At 30.1% G+C, this 23,498-nt stretch overlaps 1 protein-coding gene across 1 annotated transcript; it reads left to right on the forward strand.

Moving 5' to 3' along the window:
* The first annotated feature begins 79 nt into the window (after nucleotides 1-79).
* On the forward strand, nucleotides 80-23,063 carry LOC143191773 (venom protease). Its single transcript, XM_076397154.1, has 6 exons — nucleotides 80-261; nucleotides 14,326-14,556; nucleotides 17,891-18,045; nucleotides 18,101-18,210; nucleotides 20,549-20,969; nucleotides 22,808-23,063. The coding sequence occupies exons 1-6, from the start codon at nucleotides 189-191 to the stop codon at nucleotides 22,985-22,987; spliced, it is 1,170 nt and encodes a 389-aa protein (XP_076253269.1). The 5' UTR covers nucleotides 80-188; the 3' UTR covers nucleotides 22,988-23,063.
* Nucleotides 23,064-23,498: the final 435 nt, after the last annotated feature.

Genomic DNA, 23,498 nt, shown 5'->3' on the forward strand with positions numbered 1-23,498 from the left:
TGCATAATAACACTAGCAGGTCGGGTTTTGTGTTTCTCACCGTGTGATCCGAAATATTTACCAGGGAACGGTTCAATGCCAAACGCGAATCTTACCACGCGTACTAGTGGAAAGTCCAGTTCGGTTTATTTGTTGGGACAGCGCGCGTTTTATATTCAGATGCAGAAAATAACAGACATCTTTCAGTGATGGCACACATAATATTGCGCTTGTTCGTGTTTTCGTGTTGTGTTTGGTTCAGCAGATGCGAGTTATATGATGGTAAGGGAACTAAAGATTTACTTTTATAAAAATAAACAAATCTACAAATAGGATATTTAAAATGGAATAAATTGGAAGACAAATACGTTACTATAGTAATACATTCGTGCTTTATTTCAAACGTTTTCAAAAATTTACTACATTACAAAAAATAATAAATTATCTAACGTACCAATTAACAAACAATTGACCAATAAAGTATCATCAATTATGATGGTGTTTGTTTTTCGAATTCATAAGGTTTTGTTATACCATGAAATTAAACAGTTTAAACAAATACATAGATGCTGTAAAGTCAACAAGTACATATTGTATCATTGATCAATATTATGAAATGATTGACTTATTAAAAACTGAGTTATATTTCACATAAAAACACAAATTATTTTTTGGCAAGTTGACGTAAAGTACTTTTATATTTATAGATTTCTTTGTTTATTTATTTGACAATCTTAACCTTTGAAAAGGAAACATAAATATAGAAAAGTAATAAATAAAACATTCCAGGTTCAATGTGCTTCATATTTTAAATAATATTTTGTTATAGATTTATCTATATAAAGCAGCGGATGTTTGTTTATATGATTAGATTTTACATTTGTTTTCTTGTTTAGTTATATATAATAGAGTTTAAATATAAATATTGTAAAACAATAAATACAACATTCCAAGTTCAATATGCTATATGTTTTAAACAATATTTTGTTATAGATTTACCTATACAAGTCATCGCCCTGTGGTCGAAATTCCAAAATGTATAAAATTAATCTTAATATAAATAATATTAAATTTTAATGTTTCAATTCAAGATCAGAAAATTATTTGGTATATAACATTAATTATAATAATAGGGGTCTATATATTAAAACATATTAAATATATACAAACTATCTCAAGAACTAAAAATTACTAACGTTTTTTAAATTGCATTTAACTATATCTATTTTACATTAACTTTCAATAATCGACAAAGTATTAATTAGTGTAAATTACTACGCCACTGAACATTATAACAAAGTATCATAGGTAAGATAATTTTCAAAACTGTAACAACTTCGGAGCATCAAATATAAGTATACATGATCTTTCTTCACTTTCATGTGATAAACAATAAAAAAAGTATGGTCTATAAAGTAAATAATTGATACAAGGTTCAAAGAAGAAAATGTCATATAGTCACACATCTTATTGCATTTTTATTGCAAATAACAATAATTAACCTTAATATGCATTGTTAGTAATTCATAGTTTCTTCAATTTGTCCTATGTGTTCCATCTATGCAAGCTATGAGGTTAGTTTCGTTTTAGATCCTGCATATTTTCATTACTTCATTTATGTAATCATATAATAAATACAAAACAGTAAATACACCAGGCTGATTAATAGAACAATTTATTTATGTAAATTTTAAAATAAAATTGCATTGTTCTTTGCTAATTTATGTCACTTTTCGATCTCGCCCTTGTAGATAGCTCATCTTTAGTTTGTCTTCTATGGCTTTCATTTATCTATTGCTTTCTACTTTATCTGATGTCCCATATGTTCCAATTAATATTTTATGCAAGTTATGAGGTTAGTTTCGTTTTAGATCCTGCATATTTTCATTACTTCATTTATGTAATCATATAATAAATACAAAACAATAAATGCATCAGGCTGATTAATAGAACAATTTATTTATGTAAATTTTAAAATAAAATTGCATTGTTCTTTGCTAATTTATGTCACTCTTCGATCTCGCCCTTGTAGATAGCTCATCTTTAGTTTGTCTTCTATGGCTTTCATTTATCTATTGCTTTCTACTTTGTCTGATGTCCCATATGTTCCAATTAATATTTTATTAAACTATTTTATGACAGTAAATATTCTATGTAATAAGTATTTTAACTTTTGATGCAGAAATTATCTTATTCATTACCTGCATTATATCATTATTTTCTGCAAAAAATGTAAAATATAACTTTACGTGGACATACTATTCTTAATAATTTTTTATCCAAACTTGCCATAACTCTGTTATAATTCCAATAATAAGGGATTAACAAAAAGTAACACAGAGCACTCAAAATTAAATAACTTCCTTTAATAATGTCTTAATCACTCCGTTTTCAATCATTCCGTTTTAATATCGTTTTAAATGTAAAAAGCAAACATTCACTTAATTTTAACGAACACTATCCTCCATTTTATTTTATGCCTTAAAAAAATCCTTTATGTCCTAGCACCTACTGCTATCCATTGGGCTTGTTTTATATATTTTGTGTTACCGATCCAGATCGCTATTCGGTTGCTGACGGTTACACCAGGTTGCTTGATTTAAATGTTTTTCGTTTTTTTTATGTATTTATTTGTAGCGCATATATCACAAACATATTAGGCCTAAAAATTCTCGCTCATTATAAGCTTTAACCGTGTTAAATTTCTCGCCTTCAGGTGTCCCCATTTTCTTCAAAAAATTTTCGCTAAGCCATTTAATATATTAGATTAAGCAGCGGGTGTTAAGTTATATAATTATATTCTATTTAGTTATATATAAAATAGTTTAAAAATATAGATTAACAACATGATACATAATAAATGCCTGTAAATGACTTATAATGAAATATAGTAAACCGAAAATCTCGTAAAAATAGTAAAAAAACTGTTGTAATCAAAGAAGAAGAGGCAAACTGTTAAAACAAAACGCAAATTTATTATTTTTTCCTAAGTTACAATATATTTCTCTTACTTATTATATTAGTTATTGGCTAGTGCAATTTCTAAAACCCTTTTGAACAGAATATATGTTTCGATACAATACCGGCTTACAATTCTTGAGATGAAGACTATTTTTTATTAATCTCTTAGAAGATCAACAATCTGCCCGTGGGCAATAAGTATATGATTTCCGTTATCTAATTTAACCATCCTGACAAGTAGAAGATCACTTCGGTAAATGATCTGCTGTACAACTTACAATCTAAATCTTGTTCTAGATACTATTTTAACTTATTTTAAAGTATATCCTAACTTATTCTAAAGATTATTCTAACTTATTCTAGGGATTATTAAATCTCACTCTATGTGTCTATTAATCATTTCTTATGGTAGTTTGCATTTGAGCCTATACACTTCACTGTCATCGCGAACATTTAACTGTTTGGCGAGTGCATTGGGATGTACTAACAGCCTTTCAGAGTACTTCGCACTAACACTTCGAATCACACTCGTTATGGATTCTAAGAGGATATCGAGCTGAATCAGTTTGTTGGACACGTAATATGGGACATTGACGATGACTCGTAACACTTTATTCTGGAACCTCTGGAGGATATGATATCTATGTTAGTTTTGCTAATAGTACCACACAGTTTAATATCATAGTTCCAAATAGGCTATTGACTTATACAGCAAAACCTTATTATCTAATGATAATTTAGATTGACGCTCTATCAGCCATTACATTTGGTTTAGTTTAAGCCCAAGCTGTTTGCGTTTTTTCACTATATGTTTATTCCATGTCAAACGTCGATCAAAATGCATTCCCAGATATTTAACATTGTCTGCTTGCCGAAGTTTTTAATTACTCAATTTTACTGAAGAACATGTTCTTCTACAAAAGGTGAATGTCACATGGGTAGATTTTGTTTCGTTTGCTTTGACACGCCAGGTTTTCAACCAAAATGCGACTATGTTAAGACCAATGAAGTTGGAGATTTTTTGTGGCTGATATTGGATCCTCGTGTGATGATCAAACAGCTCAAGTCAGCATATGTTGCAACACTAGCGTTTCTTGAGGTCGGTAAGTCGGCTGTATACAATAGATATAACAATGGGCCAAGAACAGTGCCCTGCTGAACACCCGAATATCTTGCTACACCCAAGTCAGTGTATTCGTCGCTCTATTTGATAATAAAATGTCTGTCTGTGAGGTATGATTTCAGCAGTTGAAAGTGCGTATGGAGCAAAAGTTTTTTCAATTTAACATGCAGTCCAGTGTGCCGCACCTTGTCGAAGGCCTGAGAAATATCGAGAAACGCAGCGGAGCAATATTTTTCATCGTTTAAGTTTTTGTTAATTTGGTTAACTAATCTAATTTATTCTGTTGTTCCGTGTTTATTACGGAAGCTAAATTGATGGTCCGGAATGATATTTCTCTCCTCCGCGATTATTTTGAGTCTCTTAATATATAGTTTTTCGAAAAGTTTGGAGATCACAGGTAACAGGCTTATAAGATGATAAGAGGAGACGTCTTTTGGTTTTTCCCAGGTTTAAGAATAATAATGATTTGAGCCAATTTCTAAGTGCTAGGAAAGTAATGAAGTCTTATCATGGCATTAAATATGAATGTTATTAATATGATGCATTTATCTTTATCACTCCTAGCCCAGGTGAGATGAAGACTGAAGAGTAAAACTACGATTTTTAAGTCTTATTAGTTTTTGGCACTAGTTTTGCGACACAAATTAACGCTTGATTTCAAATAATAAATTCAATCACTTTCTGTCGACAAGTTGATCATGTGATAAATGTAAGTTTGAACCCCGCGGGAGATAATATCTTTTAAAGAAGGATAGTAACAGTTATGTCAGTCATGTCAGTAACAGATCAGAAATAAAATTATATAAACCTATAGTCCTTTCTATTGTTTAATACAAATGATGATATAAATTGTCAAACAGAAAAAATGTGGTCACCTTCAGTCAGCTTTATATTTGATATATAAACTCATGATATTTTGTATTGTTTAGTACCAATGTTGAAATAAGTTGGCAAAGAGAAAAAATGTGGTCACCTTCAGTCAGCTTTATATTTGTTCGAACATCTCGGTAAACATTATGTTTGTATAATTTATGATGAAGCAGAGTTTTATTTCTCATTAAAAACTTAAAAACAAAAATATTTTTGGCAAGCTGATATAAGTTATTTCGAATTTTTCAGTTCAGTTTCAGTTAATAATTTGATCACTTTATTAGACATCTATATTTTTTTTGTATATTGTTATTTGAGGGAAAATAAAAAAACTATGAAAAATAAATACAGGTCGTTGTATACGTAAACATTTATTTTGTCCATAATCTATTTAGTATACTTTAAAATGCGAATTTGATTTGATTAAGAATTTTTTTGGACTTCTAATACGAAACATTTTTGAAAATTACCATCCCTTATTCCCATAGTAATACTGTAGCTGATTAAGTACTATTGTCAGTTAATTATTTATCGAATCTTTTGAAAATTGTAGAATACTACATTCCAAGTCATTTATTTTCCATGTGGACCTAACCTAAATATATATAATTAAATTTATATATAATATTATATTTATTATATATATTTATATTTATTATATATATTTATATTTATTATATATATTTATATTTATTATATATTTTTATTATTTATATAAAGTTTTAGATCCATTGGTTTGTACACACTTCTGAATGCTAAGGCAACTCAATTTTTTTACAGTGCTAAAATCAGAATATTAAATAAACGTTATTTATTGATTTATTTTTTACACATTAAAATATTTTTAATGGGAAATGCATTTTCATAATTTAGAGATATTTATATAAGCCGTGTAAATTGGACGATTTGTTAGAACTAGGGATGCTGAAAAAATATCTCCTTTCTTATTTATATTATATTTTTTTTAAATATAATATAAATAATAATAAAAGTTAGAGACTGTTAACTTCAATTTATTTAAAATTAATCTCAAAGATTTACTAAAACTATCGCTTTTTACATATAAAAAAAATTTTTTTAGACCCATATGTCGATATATTTTTTTTGTTAATATCGATATATTAATATCGATTAAATATCGGTATTTTACCTGGTTGGTGCAAAAATATATCTATATATTTTTATTCTCCGATATGTCAATATTTTTATCTATATATTTTTCAAATATATGACGTTGAAAAAATTGAATTAAATTTAAAAAAATTTTTATTGCAAATAATAATAATTAAGCTTAATATGCATTGTTAATAATTCATAGTTTCTTCAATTTGTCCTATGTGTTCCATCTATGCAAGCTATGAGGTTAGTTTCGTTTTAGATCCTGCATATTTTCATTACTTCATTTATGTAATCATATAATAAATACAAAACAGTAAATACACCAGGCTGATTAATAGAACAATTTATTTATGTAAATTTTAAAATAAAATTGCATTGTTCTTTGCTAATTTATGTCACTTTTCGATCTCGCCCTTGTAGATAGCTCATCTTTAGTTTGTCTTCTATGGCTTTCATTTATCTATTGCTTTCTACTTTGTCTGATGTCCCATATGTTCCAATTAATATTTTATTAAACTATTTTATAACTGTAAATATTCTATGCAATAGAATACTATTGTTCTATGCAATAGATGCATATTATTCTATGCAATAGAAAGTACTATTGTCAGTTAATTATTTACCGAATCTTTTGAAAATTGTAGAATACTACATTCCAAGTCATTTATTTTCCATGTGGACCTAACCTAAATATATATAATTAAATTTATATATAATATTATATTTATTATATATATTTATATTTATTATATATATTTATATTTATTATATATATTTATATTTATTATATATATTTATATTTATTTATTTATTTATAGTTATTATATATTTTTATTATTTATATAAACTTGAATTATTATTATAAAGTTTTAGATCCATTGGTTTGTACACACTTCTGAATGCTAAGGCAACTCAATTTTTTTACAGTGCTAAAATCAGAATATTAAACAAACGTTGATTTATGATTTTTTACACATTAAAATATTTTTAATGGGAAATGCATTTTCATAATTTAGAGATATTTATATAAGCCGTGTAAATTGGACGATTTGTTAGAACTAGGGATGCTGAAAAAATATCTCCTTTCTTATTTATATTATATTTTTTTTAAATATAATATAAATAATAATAAAAGTTAAAGACTGTTAACTTCAATTTATTTAAAATTAATCTCAAAGATTTACTAAAACTATCGCTTTTTACATATAAAAAAAAATTTTTTTAGACCCATATGTCGATATATTTTTTTTGTTAATATCGATATATTAATATCGATTAAATATCGGTATTTTACCTGGTTGGTGCAAAAATATATCTATATATTTTTATTCTCCGATATGTCAATATTTTTATCTATATATTTTTCAAATATATGACGTTGAAAAAATTGAATTAAATTAAAAAAAAATTGTAATTTGTTTATTACATTGTTACTAGTCGTGTGACTGACCTCCAATTTGTCTTTACAGTAACTTAAATCTAGTCTCTGGTGTAATAATATTTATACAATAACACTACTGCATTTTCTTTTAAATACACCACACTACGCTATGTTACACAAGATAAAATAGCTTGCTTCTTTTGGGTCTATGTCCTATTCTGGTACGATACAAGAGTTATATTGCTTCGATATTGACATGAGAATGGGGTGTGTCCTCATGTCTCCTTGCAAATTCTCTTGATTTCCAGAGTGACAGTCGGTATCTGAAGGCATCGGTGTAAGTAATCAGTCCTGTAGTATCTGGTTGCACCTACAATACTTCTCAGGAATTTGTTTTGGAAAATTACTCTCAGGACTATTGTATTTATACAAGTTTTCGTGAAACATCCGCATAGTTGAATTTGGTATATCCATATACCAAGGTTTCAAAACTCGCTTGTACAATAGCACTTTATTATGTACTGATAATAACTTAATTAAAAATATATATTTTCCTATATTTTAGGCATTAAAAGTTAAAGTATTGTTTTTGCACCTAAAAATCAGTTTGTTCATCCTTTTCGTTCTTATTTATTCCGTATATTTTTGAGAATTTATTGAATTACTTAGTATTAATTTATTATTTCTAGTACATTTTTATTGATATAAACACTATGTACTTTACATAAGAAACAGTACAAATTAATATATCAGGTTAACTATCGATTGTGTCCTTGTATTCATATTAATATTTTCAAATCACGTTGTACTCTTTTAAAATAAAATCCGAAAGACCTGATGCTTAAATTATTTTATTTTATGTTTTGTGTTGAGTATTTCTAGAAAACATATTCAAAAAATCAACAACTATTAAAATTAAATTAAAACGTAATTATTGTAATTTTGCATTATGTCTCATTTGATAGAAACGTAAATTAGCAGATAAAAATAGAATACATTAAAAGTTTATTTGTTATGTCTACAATTAGCGTAATGTTATAACACAACTGTCCATTGCTAATTCACAGTATTTATATATTTATCATTTCATATTAATGCGTCGATATGAAAATATAAATAGTGTATTGTTCTAAGAATAATTCGCAAAATATTACATCTAGGAATTACAGAATTATCGCATTTCTTACCTAAATAAATATTAATTGAGAAGACTTGGTACAAGTTAGTTTTCTTCAATCTACGAATCTTCAGCGCTTTTTCTGGATGCCGTAAAAATATCGATATATCGATAGTTTTTATAGGTGAAATTTTTCGATATTTTTTCAGAAAAATTAATTTTTTTCTTAAACGTTATAAAAATCGCTAATTATTTTTAATAAACATTTTAAATTGGTACTTAGTTTTAAAAGTTTAGTGTATTTTAGTACTTAATTTTAAGGGTTCATTAAAAATATCAATATATATTGCAAAAAAATATCAATAATTTTCTTTCTCCGATATCTTTTTTAAAAATATCGAAATGTCGATATTTTTCTCGCCGGCCGACTCCCCTAGTGTCAGTTATCAGCTTAGCCGTGCTCACCAAGTCCGATGAGTAGGCTTGGTACGCGAGAATTTCCCATTCAAATTACAATCGGCTTGATGACTAATTTTGAAAAACCACCTTACGACAATTTTACGAATATATTTTAATCGGAATTTTTACAAAAAAAAAAAGGATTTGAAAGAACGAATTAACATTAGAAATAATGTGATTTTAAAAGAACGCCATAATTTTCCGATCTATGTGTGACGTAGTTGTTTTCGTCGCATTCGACGATTTGTATGGTTGCAAATCTTAGTGGTACACTGCTTTAATAATGTTGTATTATAATTATGCAATCTAGCTTGTCAATAAAGTCAAATAATCTAAAAGATACTAAGCAGAGACCTAGTTTAATAATTCATGTTCATCATGTTTAGAATATAATTAGAAACTTGAGATGTTAAACCATGTCTAAACACAAACTTTATACAAAAAAGTGTGAAGGTATTGTAATTGCAAGGGCATTATTAGATTTTTTTATTATTTAATTATTACATTGTTACTAGTTGTTTCCGTCTAACCTACAATTTGTCTTTATGAGAACTTAGATCTAGGTATATAACTAGGAGGACCCATCGGCCCTATCTCAGTATCTGGTGAAATAATGTTTATACATGTCACTATTGTATTTTTTCTTATATACACCTCACTACGCAACACTACACAAGATCAGATGGTTTGATTCTTTTGAGTCTGTGTCCTGTTCTGGTGATATTCAAAAGCTGCAATACTTCGATATTCTCATGAGAATGGAGTCTTTCCTCATGCCCACTTGCAATTATTTTGATTTGTTGACTGGCTGTGGGTATCTGAAGGTATCAATGTAGGTAATCAGTCCTATGGTATTTAGGTGCGCCCACAATACCTCTCAGGACTTTGGTCTGAAATATTTGTATTTTATTTATGTTACTCTTTGTAGAACATCCCCATAATTGAACTCCATATGTCCATATAGGTTTCAGTATTTTCTTATATAATAGCAATTTATTACGTACTGATAATTGTGATTTTCTTCCAATTAGCCAATTAGATATTTTTCTATATTTCAATTCCAGTACTTTTGTTTTCTTCTATATATGTTCCTTCCGGAGAAGTGTTGCATCAAGATTTCTTCCGAGATATATTTTAGCGTTGTTGCTATATGGAATGATAGTATAATTTAATGTTATTGGAGCTTGTACTGTATGTTTACAGTTTTTGTTTCTTATTTTTCAAGCTTGTGTCCAATTATTTATACTGTCACTTGTAATTTTCGTGAGGCTTCTTCACTATTGTCTCAGATAGCTATAATCTCAGTATCATCAGCAAATGTAGCCATCGTAATATTCTCCATTTGTGGTATTTCACAAGTATAGAGTAGATAAAGCATTGGTCCCAGTACACTTCCTTGTGGTACACCTGCTTTAACTTTTTTTATTGTAGAGTAAGCTTCTTCTTGTTTGACTCTAAACATTCTGGTTGTAATGTACGATTTTAATAGTTCGGTGTGTTGTTTTGGTAGCATTTTCTGTAGTTTATGAACAAGGCCTTCATGCCAAACCTTATTAAAGGCTTGTGCTACATCTAAAAATATAGCTGAGTATACTCGTAGGATTTTTCAATAACATGTGTTGTTCTGTGGACCTGGTCAATTGTTGAATGCTTGTTAATAAACCCAAAGTAGTGTGTTGGTATTAGGTTTTTTCTCTCTATGAATTATTAGAATAAACGTTGAAATTATGATTTGTGCATATTATTTACCCAAATATTACTATACGGGATGCATGTTTTATTTCTATGGACCTATAATTTTAAGAAAATCAAACATTCATCCTTAAGTCCATATAAATTAAGTTTTTTATAATAATTAGTTACTATGCGTTATGTAAAATTAACCGTCTGGTAGCACTGTCAGACATATATTTTCATTTACATCTTAAAATTATCATCATAATTTTATTCAGTAGATCAGACGCAGTCTCGAAAATACTATTCTTACAGCCCCCAACTGGTGGCCGTGTTTTGGGTACTCTTTAGACAACACTTGTTAGTTTTATTGTTAGTGTTAATAATATCCTTTTAAAATATTATTAACTTATTAACTTTATTGGCACCAGGCTTTAACTATGTGGTGCTCATGAAAATCTGAAATAAACAACAAAAATATTAGTAACACTTTTTTTTACTAATTATTAAAAGTTTGTGTATAAGCGCCTAATAAAAATAAATGTAATTTAATCATACATGTTGCTTTAATTATTGAATATAGACAATACTTTCTTAACAATAAAAATGATGAAATGATTGTTAGGAAGCTTTAATTGACTGACTGTTTGGGCAAATATGGTGAATTTTTAAATTATGTTCTTTTATTTCTACTCTAAATCATAGTACGCACACTTATAATTTAATAATTTTTTATTTTGGAATATCTTTATTCTACGTCATTATTACAAACCAATATTTTGCAACTTTTACTACTGTTATCATGCCTGTTGTCTCTCCAACTTCTTGTAATGAGTCGCCGAGTATTGTCATGCAAAGAACAACTCTGCGTAAAAGTCATGCAGTAGCTCCTGTGGTTAGCACTACTGAAGTTCTTGTTTAATTTTAGTAGTAGAACCTAATGTACTACACCTATCGTCTTTTGCAATAAATAATAAACATAATAATATTTCTCTATTTTGATTGCAATGTTAATGGTTTTCTTATTTGAACATATTTTGTGTAATTTTTGATTGTTATAGTAAATTCTTTTTCAACGTCCATTATAACACGTAATAATACAGAAGATACTTATTTTTGTTTTTCGAAACATTTCTGATTTCGTTGTCATGGTGACTTCAAATTATATTTTTAGACTTTTAGACTTTTAGACAAGATTTTGCAACATATTAAATAACAAGCTGGATGCTATATATTTTATGAAATAAAAACGTATCAGTCTTATAAAGTTTTTAAAATATCTTAAAGTTCAAAATATTTTCTCAAAACTTTCCTTTATAGGTAATCAAGTCTCCTTATTAAAAAATAGTACTGCAAAACTTCTAACTAATTTTTCTGGAATATTTGTAACTTCTTTGAGATAAATTTAAAATAGAATGTATAAGATATAAGTTACATAATTAATAATACATAATTATTGTTTAAATTTATAATCTATATAAATACAGTTATATTTAAACTATTTTAACATAAAAAGTAAATTTACTAATTATGTTTTAAGTGGTAATTAAAATATATTTAAACTGCTGCTACTAAAGCGTAGATATAATTGATGAGCAAGACCAACACAAACCACAAAATGGAAGGAAAACCAATTATGATACTGTTCACCAATTCTAAGATATCATCCGTTTTAATTTAGATGCGGTTGACCAACGGAAGAACCATATCCGCCACTATTCCTATCTTTTTGTCTCAGTGATATTTATTCTATGAAATTAAGATTACATTACAAGATTTACCGTTTTACAGTAAGATCTTCTTTACAGTATCCATTTGTAATATATTCTATGAACTAGTTTGATAACGTTTGCGTTCTATATATACAATACTTACTTTATGAATATTATGCGGTGTTTATACATGTTCTGCAAATATATATTGAGATTACTTTGTGTTTCTATTTTAATTTTTATAACATATTTAGGTCATTGAAAATATTATTTTGTTACAATGAATTTAATTATCATTCAGTAAAAATCATTATAAAAGCAATTAATATTTTTCAAATAAAAAATATTTCTTAGGAATGGTATTCAGTTACAAACAATCTAAACTTTAACCTACATATTGATTTCTTCATTAGCAAAACAAGTGATAATAGAATATGAAATTCATAATTATAGATTTGCATTATAGGTTGAAATATAACATTTTAGATAACATTTCAAGATCGGCAATAGAAAATTATGATCAAAACATATGTTTATCAATAGCGATGATAAACAAATATTATTTATGACGAGCTAGCATGCATTCCTACCATTTTCTCGCCTTTTATAGATATTTTGTTTTATTAGCATTTTATTGAAAAAAATTGGCTTCTAATCATGTTCTACAATTTTTTCTCATCTTTCTGACAACATGACGATGCCATGTCGAAAGAATGATGTTGGTTCAGCAGCGATCCAATCATCGACTTATTTTCATACTTCTTCAGCATTTCGAAACCGTGTGCCAGCCAATATCTTAAACTTCTCCATTACACGTCCGTGGTCGGCGTACGTACAATAAAGACAGCGAATAATTTATCATTTAGAATTGGACCTGGTCGATCAGCCCTAATGAAAGTGGAACCTAAAATATTTGTTTATATATTTTGTGTTGCGGATCTGACACCTATTCCTGGTCGTTTATTTTGAGCGTATTTCGTTTTATTGGAGTTTACTTTTTTATATACATATTTTAAAGTCTCCTTTTACCAATGAGGGTTTATCTGGACTGGTCCTACAGTTTAACGTGGGCTCCGAACCACGGTCCTCGGCATTAAGTATCGGTACGCTGGCGAGTAACCAACTAAGAAATCATACCAGAACACATCCGCTCTTATCCAGCCTGATTACTGGCGTGACTGGGATCATTTTACTTGTCGGATTTTGCACTTTTACCTAAGGACAATCACAAGTGTTAAACAATCACATAAGAGGACCCTCTTGTCGCTTTTACCACTGCGCCAACTTACTTGTTTGTAGCGCATATTACACAAACAATTTAGGCATAAAAATTCCTCATTCGTAAAAACAGGAGGCATATTAAATAGGTTATTGCTTTTAAAAATATTTTATTTGAATTTCGATACATGTTTTATACTGACACATACATGTGTTATGTTCTATTCAGCTCGAAGGACCACATTAAGATATTCCTTTATTAATTTTAAGATATTGGTTTATTTGCTTAAGATATTAAGATAGTACGATGTATCTTATTCTAAATGTTTACTTCAATTCTACATTATATACATAAGTACTCCTAATGTTGATAAAGCTCACTTCAGATTATATCTAGTACTCTTGAAGTATCTAGTCAAAAAGAGCATCAATGTTCGCCAAAATAAAAACCTGCTATGACTAACGTTCACTAGATTTATCTTCAAACAATGGCTGGGATATTAATAAAAAAATATGAAAAATATATATTTGTTTGAAATTGTATGTCGAATATTATGTCAACATTAATGATAAATGTCTGAACGTAAGCTATTAAAAGAAGTACTGTTTTTAATCATAAATTGGGTGTCAACGTTAGCGTTCTACAACCCTATTAGAATGTTGAATATGTTGTGGAATAACTTTTTTCATTAATGAAATCATTATTTTTCAGGCAGTAGCTGTGTTCTGCAAAGCACTGGTCAAAAAGGCATCTGCAAACTTATCGTAGAATGTCCAGAAGCAATCGACGGGATAAGAAAAGGAAAATTTCCTCAGATTTGTACATTCGTAGGAACACAATCCGTTGTATGCTGTCCACAAAAAGAAGAAGCAGCTAGTACCACAGTAAGTACTACCACGCGAAGAACTAGCAACCGGAAAACAGGCGAAATATCGGCCTCAAGTAAGTTTATTGATGAATTATTAAATTATGTTAAATAACAGGTCAACTGAAAAGCCACCGGCCTGACACATAGATGGCGCTACTAGAATTAAATCCATATGTTTTAGTTAGTCCCAACTCTCAAAAAATGCGTGTATAAATTTGACAGCTGTCGGATCATTAGTTTGTAATTTATAGCATCTTGAGTGAAGCAACTTTTGTAATTGTGAAAAAAAATGATAAAAAAGAATTTTGAGTGTTGATAAAATATTGCTTTTTGAAGGGAAAAAATACAGTTGAAGCAAAAACTTGGCTTGGTGACCGAGTTTCCGGACACTGCCCTAGGAAAATCAGGCATCAAGGATTGGTACACTAAGGTTAGACGTGGTGAAATGAGCTTCGAAAACAGTGAACGCAGTGGACGACCAAAAGAGGTTGCTACCAAAGAAAACATTAAAAAAATCCAAAAATAATTTTGAATGACCGTAAATTGAATTTGAATGAAATAGCAGACACTCTAAAGATATCAACTGAACGTGTACATCATATCAATCACGAATATTTGGGTATGAGAAAGCTTTGTGCAAAGTGGTTGCCGCGCGATCTCACTTTTGACCAAAAACAACGACGAGTTGATGATTCGGAGCAGCGTTTGAAGGTGATCAAGCGTAATAAACCCGAGTTTGCGTTGATATGTGACACTGGATGAAATGGCTCCATCATTTCACTTCGAAGTCTAATCGACAGTCATCCGAGTGTACTGCACACGATGAACCCGCTCCAAAGCGTGGGAAAGCGCAACAGTTGGCTGGCAAGGATATAGCGTCTGTATTTTGGGATGCGAATGGAATAATTTTCATTGACTACCTTGAAAAAGGAAGGACCGTTTGAAGGACGAAATCGTCAAAAAACGGCCGCATTTGAAGGAAAAGAAAGTGCTGCTTCACCAAGACAATGCACCGTATCACGAGTCAGTGAAAACGATGGCAAAAATCCATGAATTGTGCTTCGAATTGGACAAATCGTATTACAATTTATATCGAGAAGTTGGAGGGTCACTATAATCAGTGTATCGCCCTTCAAGGGAATTATGTTGAATAAACAAAACTAATTTAGCCAAAAAATGTGTTTTACTATAGTAAGCCGGGGACTTTTCAATTGACCTGTTAGATGGTCGCATTTTATGATATATGTTTATGTAATAATAATATTATACCATTCCTGTTCATTTACTTTTTATATATTCACAAGAATTGAAGGTTAAATAGCCAATAAACGTGTTGAACAACACAGAACATGTATTTATATCATTATTTTATTCACGATAACGAGATGATTATGATCAGTATCATTCTTAGAAAATACTCTATAGGGCGAGTCGTTTGTTTATATTTAATGTGATTTAATTGGCATTGACAATTGGTGTTACAAATTTGTATTTGAAAAAATCTTCTTTTCAAAATAAAATATCTAACAGTCCTCTGAGGTTTCAAGTTATAAGATAAAACTGTTAAATCAGAGATATAGATCCCCTTGCATCCTAAGGAAGCGGTATTAATTTTTAGAATGGTTACATTGTTAGTCTTTAGATCTTTTAGAATAATAATAGTAAAGTTATAATAATTTAAGTGCATCTCAAACATTCTAGCTAATTTTTTCTAATTGAATTAGGTTCAGAAAATGTAACTATACATAGTTGACGTGAATAACTTAAGGAATGAAAGCTAAAAACTATTGCCCTATATTTTTTTTTTAATTGTTGTAGTATATATATATATATATATATATATATATATATATATATATATAATAGTTATAAAGTTTTTTAAGGCATTTTGGAAAAAGTTACATTGTATGAGAGAAAGGTGAATCTATACCCAGGAGGGTTGTATGTTGAAATGGCAAAGAAAAACCATTTTTACCCGCCATTTTACATAGAATAGATGACACTAGTTTTATACCATTCACCGCTTTTCCAGTTAGTATTAACCTTCAAAAGAAAGTTGTTAAAATTTCATGATATTCTATTCATAAGTTTGTGAGTTATTGTGTTAAGAGTGACACTACTTTTGTTATTTTCAAAACGATTGATCCAAAACAATTTCGTATTTTAATTTTTCACTGCTTCTCAATGGAATAAAATAACTTTTAAGTGAAGCAATAGCATGAAAAGTATTATGAGCACTCCGGCTCTCCATCAGAAACAATAATAAAACGTTTGTTTGCTGACCTCAAATGTTATCGAAATACTAATGATGCAGGACACAGAGGACGTCCAAATGAGTTGGTAACAACAGAAAACATCAAAAAAATTCACAAGATCGTTTTGAATGATCGAAAAGTGAAGTTGCGTGAGTTAGCAAATATGATGAAGATATCAAAAGAATGTGTTGGTTTTATATTGCATAAGAATTTGACTATGAGAAAGCTCTGTTCAAAGTGGGCGCCGCGTTTGCCCAGCGTCGTTGAGCAAAAACAAGAACGTGTTAATGATTCTGAACAGTCTTTGGCCATGTTTAAACGTAACAAACCGAAATTTTTGCATCGATCATTTCACATCTGAATCAAAACGATCGTCATATGCGTGAGAAGTAAGTGGTGACAGGCCTATTTTAAGGCAAGAGATGCGTTCTACAAAAGTGGTATTGAAATGTTAGAGCGGCGCTGGAATGATTGTGTCGCTACTGATGGAGTTTTCGTTGATGAAAAAGCCAATTTTGAACAAAAAAAACATGTTTTCTTTGTTACGCCTTAGACTTTTCAGGTCTTGTGTTATATATGAGTTATAAAATATATGTACCTTCTTCTCTCGTAGTATCGCATGTATTTTTGTCGGCCAGTTTGCAATCTTCCGTTTTTATCCCTGTATGGAAGTTTGAACTGCTGGAATCTACTTTTGATGGAGTTACTATCTAGTCTAGGATGCTTATGCCACGCATTCACTGGCTAAAGAGGTTGTTCAAAGCATCGAAGTTTCCTAATTGTAATAGTTTATTACTAGCGGTTTTCAATCCACCTTTTGTGACCTTATAATTTCATCTGCGAAAACGATTACCAACCGAACATCATTCTGCGTAATTTTTTTGACAAGTAATTTGATTTCGACTATTTGAATGGATTCAAAAGAGAACAGCTTTATGATCTCACACGAATTCCACCTACTGGATCAGTTCTGTAATGTAAAGGGTTTAAAATAACAATATATTTATTTTATATTAGAAAAATACTTAAAAAGCTTTAAAAACCTTGTTATAATATAAGCTAAATCCGCATATCTAGACTTTTAACTCATTACTAACATATGTACTTGTATATCTGTGTTTCCTAATATTAAAATCGTGTTAAACTTTTATAGAATGTAAAGAATATCAACAGTATATTTGGAAAGTTGAGGCAAATCCCACATTGATCATCGGGGGTGATGATATCGTAACCTACGACTGTCCCTTTGATCGACAGGAGTTAATTGTTGGTGGTACCCCAGCCCAAAGACGTGAATTCCCTCATATGGTACTACAAAATTTCTTAACGTGACTTACTATCTCATAATAAATGACTGTTATAGGTGCAAATCGGTTATGATGGAGATAGTGACATTATATGGGCTTGTGGTGGAAGTCTGATAAGTGATCGATATGTCCTGACTGCAGCTCATTGTCTGGAAGACAGAAGTTTGTAAGTTTATTTTATTTCAATTAGTGACTTATTTTTTTAAAATTAGTTTATATAAAACTTATTACCAACATATTAACCAACATCAACATATATTACTCTTACTTTACAACTTTATTCAAAAATGTTAATGAGGTATTCTAGTTTATAGGAACGAATTTTAGGTATTTTTTCAAGTGAAATAAAAGTATATATGAAAGAAAAAAGAAGGAAAAATGAAAAATCTAAAAAGTTACAGGTTGATGAAGTTGGATGTTTCAAGAAAATGCCGCGCCGTGGTTGACATGGTTGTAAGCCTCGTAAAGGTTGCATCTCCCATTTCTTAATTTCCTCAAAGAGTTGGAAAGGTGTCGATGTAACTAATTGTTCCTATAGTATCTGGATGGATCCACAATTCTTCTCAGGACTTTATTCTGAAATAATTCTATTACGTGAATTAATGAATTATTTAGATTTTATTCTAAATAACCAATACATTTTTTTTCTATTTCAGTTCGAGTTGTTTTCTTTTAATTTAGATATACATTCTACAACGAAGTTTTGCATCAAGTTTCATTGCATGGTACTTAGCGTTATTACTGCATGGAATAATAGTATTATTCATATTTATTAAATATAATTCAATATGCACTAATTTACCTTCGTTCGCTTTTTTATTACCTCTGGATCCACTTATTATTATTACTTGCATGTTACAGTTTACCTTACTTGTCACTTCTTCGCTATTATCTCCAGTAACAAGTATTACAGTGTTATTAGGAAATGCAGGCGTATTAACGTTTTCTATTTGTAATATGTCAGTTGTATATAGGTAAAGAATGGGGCCCAAAGCACTGTCTTTAGTACACATGTTTTTTTTAAATTGTTGAGTAAAATTCTTTTTATTTAACTCTAAACATCCTGACCGAGATGTAAGAGTTTATACACTTATATCTCGGTCATCTTATGATGAACACTAAATATGAAAGGTTATTTGAACTTACATAGGGTGGACCTCGATATTGTATTTTCAGTATATATATATTAATAAGTAAGAAAAATTTGCGGGGGAACATGATCGCTGGTAGACGGAGGATCCCTATCATCTATTATTAGATCCGCTAGAGTTGAGATGACGCCTCACTAAAACAGCTTAAAGGCTTAGCTTTAAAAATATGAAGAAAAATCATGATTCAAAGTTGTATACTAGAATACTACCTTAATAATTTACAGTGAGAAATGCCTAATGGTTTCACGTTACTCTTGTTTATAAGATTTATATTTGTGCTTGTTCTACAACCCTATAATTTTAATGGATTTACAACAGATGGCGCTACTGTATATCAAATCGCATCCGGTGCATTTGTAACCAACTTCATGTTAAACGGTCACCGCTAACCTTTAGCCTTTAGTATATTATTTAATCAAAGCATGAACAAAAAATTGAAAATGACTGAATTTGTACCGAGTATTATATACTATATAAAGATTATCTCTATCTATTTCCACAAAAAAAGTAATTTTGAGGTCAAAAACAAAGAGCACTCTAGAGAGCCACAAAATTTTAAAGAAGTGGATTTGAAGGCATTACTCGCCTTCAATGCCTATCAATGAGAATTGTTATCGACTACAAAGAAACAACAATGTTATACTTCAGCACGAGAACGCTCCTTACAAAACTGGTGAAAATATATTTGGAAATATTGAAGTGCTCCTTCTGGTTAGTACTTGCGTCGACATATGAGTCGGGATTTGTCTGAGCTGCGTTTCGCTTCTCATAAAGTTAAAAAGTACTAAACTATACTACTACTAGTACTAAAATTAAATATGAATGGATAGTCGATTCATGAATAGCATCAAAAGAAACATCGTTCTTCCGAGATTAAATCCGTAAATTGCCTGAAAGGTGGGAAAAAATAGCGTCTATCGATGGAAAATACTTTGTTTTTTATAATAAAGCTTCAAATTTATAAAGATTCTTTAAAACTAACTTATAGGCCTAATTACTTGTGGGTGTTGCCCAATTACAGGCAAAATTTTAGGATCGGTGAAGGAAAACCATTCCATTTACACCATAAACTAGATGGGTTATATCTTCAGTGACGATGTCTATTCTGTGCCTATAAATGATCCCAGTTAGAAGCCCACGGTAATAAGGACGTAACAAAAATCCCAGTCCTCAAAAAGAGAAATCCAATACAATTAGAGTAAATTCCTCCTGTTCGCACCTTTCTACATAAGTAAAATAAACCCAATTTGATATTTGAAATCTTGAAGGGTTTTAGTACTTGAAAATTATCATTAATTATAACAAGATTATCATACAGATTTTAAAAAAGTAAATTTATAACGTTATTTTCAGAGGTTTCGCCGAGCACGCTAGAATGGGCATCACCGATCTCGAAGACGAGGATCACATGCAAGAATTCCGTATACAACAACGTATTCCTTATCCAGAATACGAAGAGCCATCCCATTATCACGATATCGGTTTAGCTAAACTAAATGCAGCCGTCCAACTGAATACGTGGGTTCGACCGGCCTGCATTCACAATCAGTACTCCATCCAATACTCAAATTCAATCGCCAGCGGATGGGGTAGAACGGATTTTGCCGGCCAAGAGAGCGTTTACTTGTTGAAAGTAACACTGCAGATGTTCAATCAGCAAAAATGCAATAGAACATATAAGAGTCAAGCGGGAACGAATAAATTACGCGACGGCATCAAAGACGACATCATGATTTGTGCAGGATCGTCCACGGATTTAAAAGACACCTGTCAGGTGAGTAATTAAATTACAGAATGGAAAAACTTAGAAAGCGATCTCCCCTGTATTAAGTTGTAATAAAGTTTTGTTTATCCGTGCCATCAGAGGTCGAGCAAAGTGTGTTTATTTACTACAGGGGAAGTTAAAAATAGGATAATAAAATATTATTTTCACATGGGCTGAAAGGTTTCTATAGCCTAGCACATAGATAGCGCTAATTTTATTGCATTCGCTGCTTTTTCAGTTAGTACAAACCTTCAAAATAAAGCTGTTAAAATCTCATGATATTATACTTACAAGTTTGTGAGTTATTGTGCTAAGGGTGACACAAAACAATTTCGTGTTTTAATTTTACACTGCTTCTTGATGGGAAAAATACCGTTCAAGCGAAGCAATTGCTTGAAAAGTGTTTTAGGGAATTCGCTCCATCAGAAACAATAATAAAAACTTTGTTCTCTGACTTCAAACGTGGTTGTAAAGACACCGATGATGGAAAACGCAGTGGACGTTCAAATGAGGTGGTAACACCAGAAAACATAAAAAAATCAACAAAATCGAATAGTGAAATTACGTGAGTTAGCTAACATCGTAAAGATATCAAAAGCACGTGTTGGTTTTATATTACATGAACATTTGACCATGAGGAAACTCTGTTTAAAGGGTGTTGTAACAAGAACTTGTTGATTATTCTGAGCAGTGTTTTTTGGTCATGTTTAAACGTAACAAATCCGAATTTTTTCATCGATATGTGACAATGGATGAAACACGGATCCATCACTTCGCTCTGGATTCAAAACAACCGTCATCTGAGTGGACAGGAACTGGTAACAGCCCTCTTTTGAGACAAAAGATAAATCGATCTACAAAAGTGATATTGAAGCGTTAGAGCGGCGCTGATTGTGTGTGGTTCTTAATAGACATTGCGTTGATGAATAACACCAATTTTGAACAAAAAAAAAACGCGTTTTCTTTGTTACGGTCGGAACTTTTCAGCCCATGTATTAAATAATATTTTTTAGTTTTTGAGATATTTTAATGACCATGCCCATACTAATTATAAGGTGCAGCTGCAACGCACTAAAAATACTTTCAGTAAAAACCGTTTCAACTTTCAATTTTAAACAACAAAAATATTTAGGGGTCTCCATTATCCCGTTCTTGTCCGAAGTAATTGATAAGAGACGTAATCTGTTCTGTCTGGCTCCGGCATTTCCAAACAGAGTAATAATAAGCAGCGATTTGAAATTTATCAAAATAATCAAAGCATTAAACAAACGTTTGTCTCTTTATAACCTATAGTTATAATTAATATTTTCAAGAATTTTGACAACCGAATGACTTTTGCTGGCTCATTCGGTTACGTGTTCGAACGTATCAGACAACATTGTATCTCTTTTTAACTGGAATAAAATAAAAAGGAAAATATTATTTGACTCTAAAGGGAATTTACAAATTGCGACAGGAAAGACACTAAACATGTTGATGACGTATGTTCGCTGCTTCTTTGAACAGGCTATGGACACCTCGTCGATGTGATAAGGCTACCTTAATTATTATTCTTTTATATTCTTGACACTGCCTTTAGCTGCAACTCAAACGTGGGCTCATAAATAATTAGAGGTTATAAATCGGTAAACGTAAACCAAAAATCCAATTTGATGCGGTAACGTTGCGACGTGCTGACGTCATAAATTTTAATGACGTGCGTTGCCTGATTTGTTAGAAGGGCTATACTGTACTGTCACTATCTATAAACAAATTATTTATTTGAAATATTTACCAAGAGAACATATATGTATTATAAAATTTTCAGAATTAATTTCCCCAGTTAAAGTGTTTTCTCGACATTTTAGGGTGACTCTGGTGGCCCCTTGCAAGTCTATAAAGGAGAAGACAAAGAGCAGTCATGTTTATATGACATCATAGGAGTAACAGCGTTCGGAAAAGCATGCGGTTTGGCCAAAAACGTTCCAGGAGTATATACCAGAGTATCATATTACGTCAAATGGATAGAAGATTACGTCTGGCCGTGATGAAAATATCAAACATTTGTAACTTAAGTGCCAAATGGCATAAATAAATTATGCTAATAGGACATTTTTCTACCTACCTGTTAGTTTATTTTAGCTAATACAATTATACCTATAAATATTTTAAAATAATTAAAGTTTTATTCAAAAGAGAGCAACTCCCTCAAAAATTACTTATAAAAAACAACTTCTAATGGTATCATTTCATAGTTCTTTAGTACTAAAACTTATCGCTATCTTATGTGTTTTACATTATTATGTCATATAAAGCGATTACAAAAAGTAAACCTATACTTCAACAATCTAAACTAAATATTAATAACCAATTAAAATTGAACAATAAAATTAACCAAACCAATCACATATATACAATATATCCTTCAAAAGTATACAATATTTAGAAAAATCAGATTTTGCTATGACTATTTACCCTTTGTTATAAGAACTTTGTTAGAATAGTCCCTACTTACTTTCGTTAGCTAAAACTTCATTTTTTGCTAGATAAAATATTGTA

Source organism: Rhynchophorus ferrugineus, unplaced genomic scaffold (genome assembly GCF_030347505.1).
Source record: "Rhynchophorus ferrugineus isolate W39M unplaced genomic scaffold, kcgeb_rfMv2 rfM2, whole genome shotgun sequence".
NCBI lineage: Eukaryota > Metazoa > Arthropoda > Insecta > Coleoptera > Curculionidae > Rhynchophorus > Rhynchophorus ferrugineus.

Excerpts from the sequence above, each read along its gene's own strand:
- LOC143191773 (XM_076397154.1), top strand. The coding sequence starts at position 189 with ATGGCACACATAATATTGCGCTTGTTCGTGTTTTCGTGTTGTGTTTGG. Across the intron at positions 262-14,325 it reads CAGATGCGAGTTATATGATG|GCAGTAGCTGTGTTCTGCAA; the intron begins GTAAGGGAACTA and ends ATTATTTTTCAG. Across the intron at positions 18,211-20,548 it reads TGTCTGGAAGACAGAAGTTT|AGGTTTCGCCGAGCACGCTA; the intron begins GTAAGTTTATTT and ends CGTTATTTTCAG.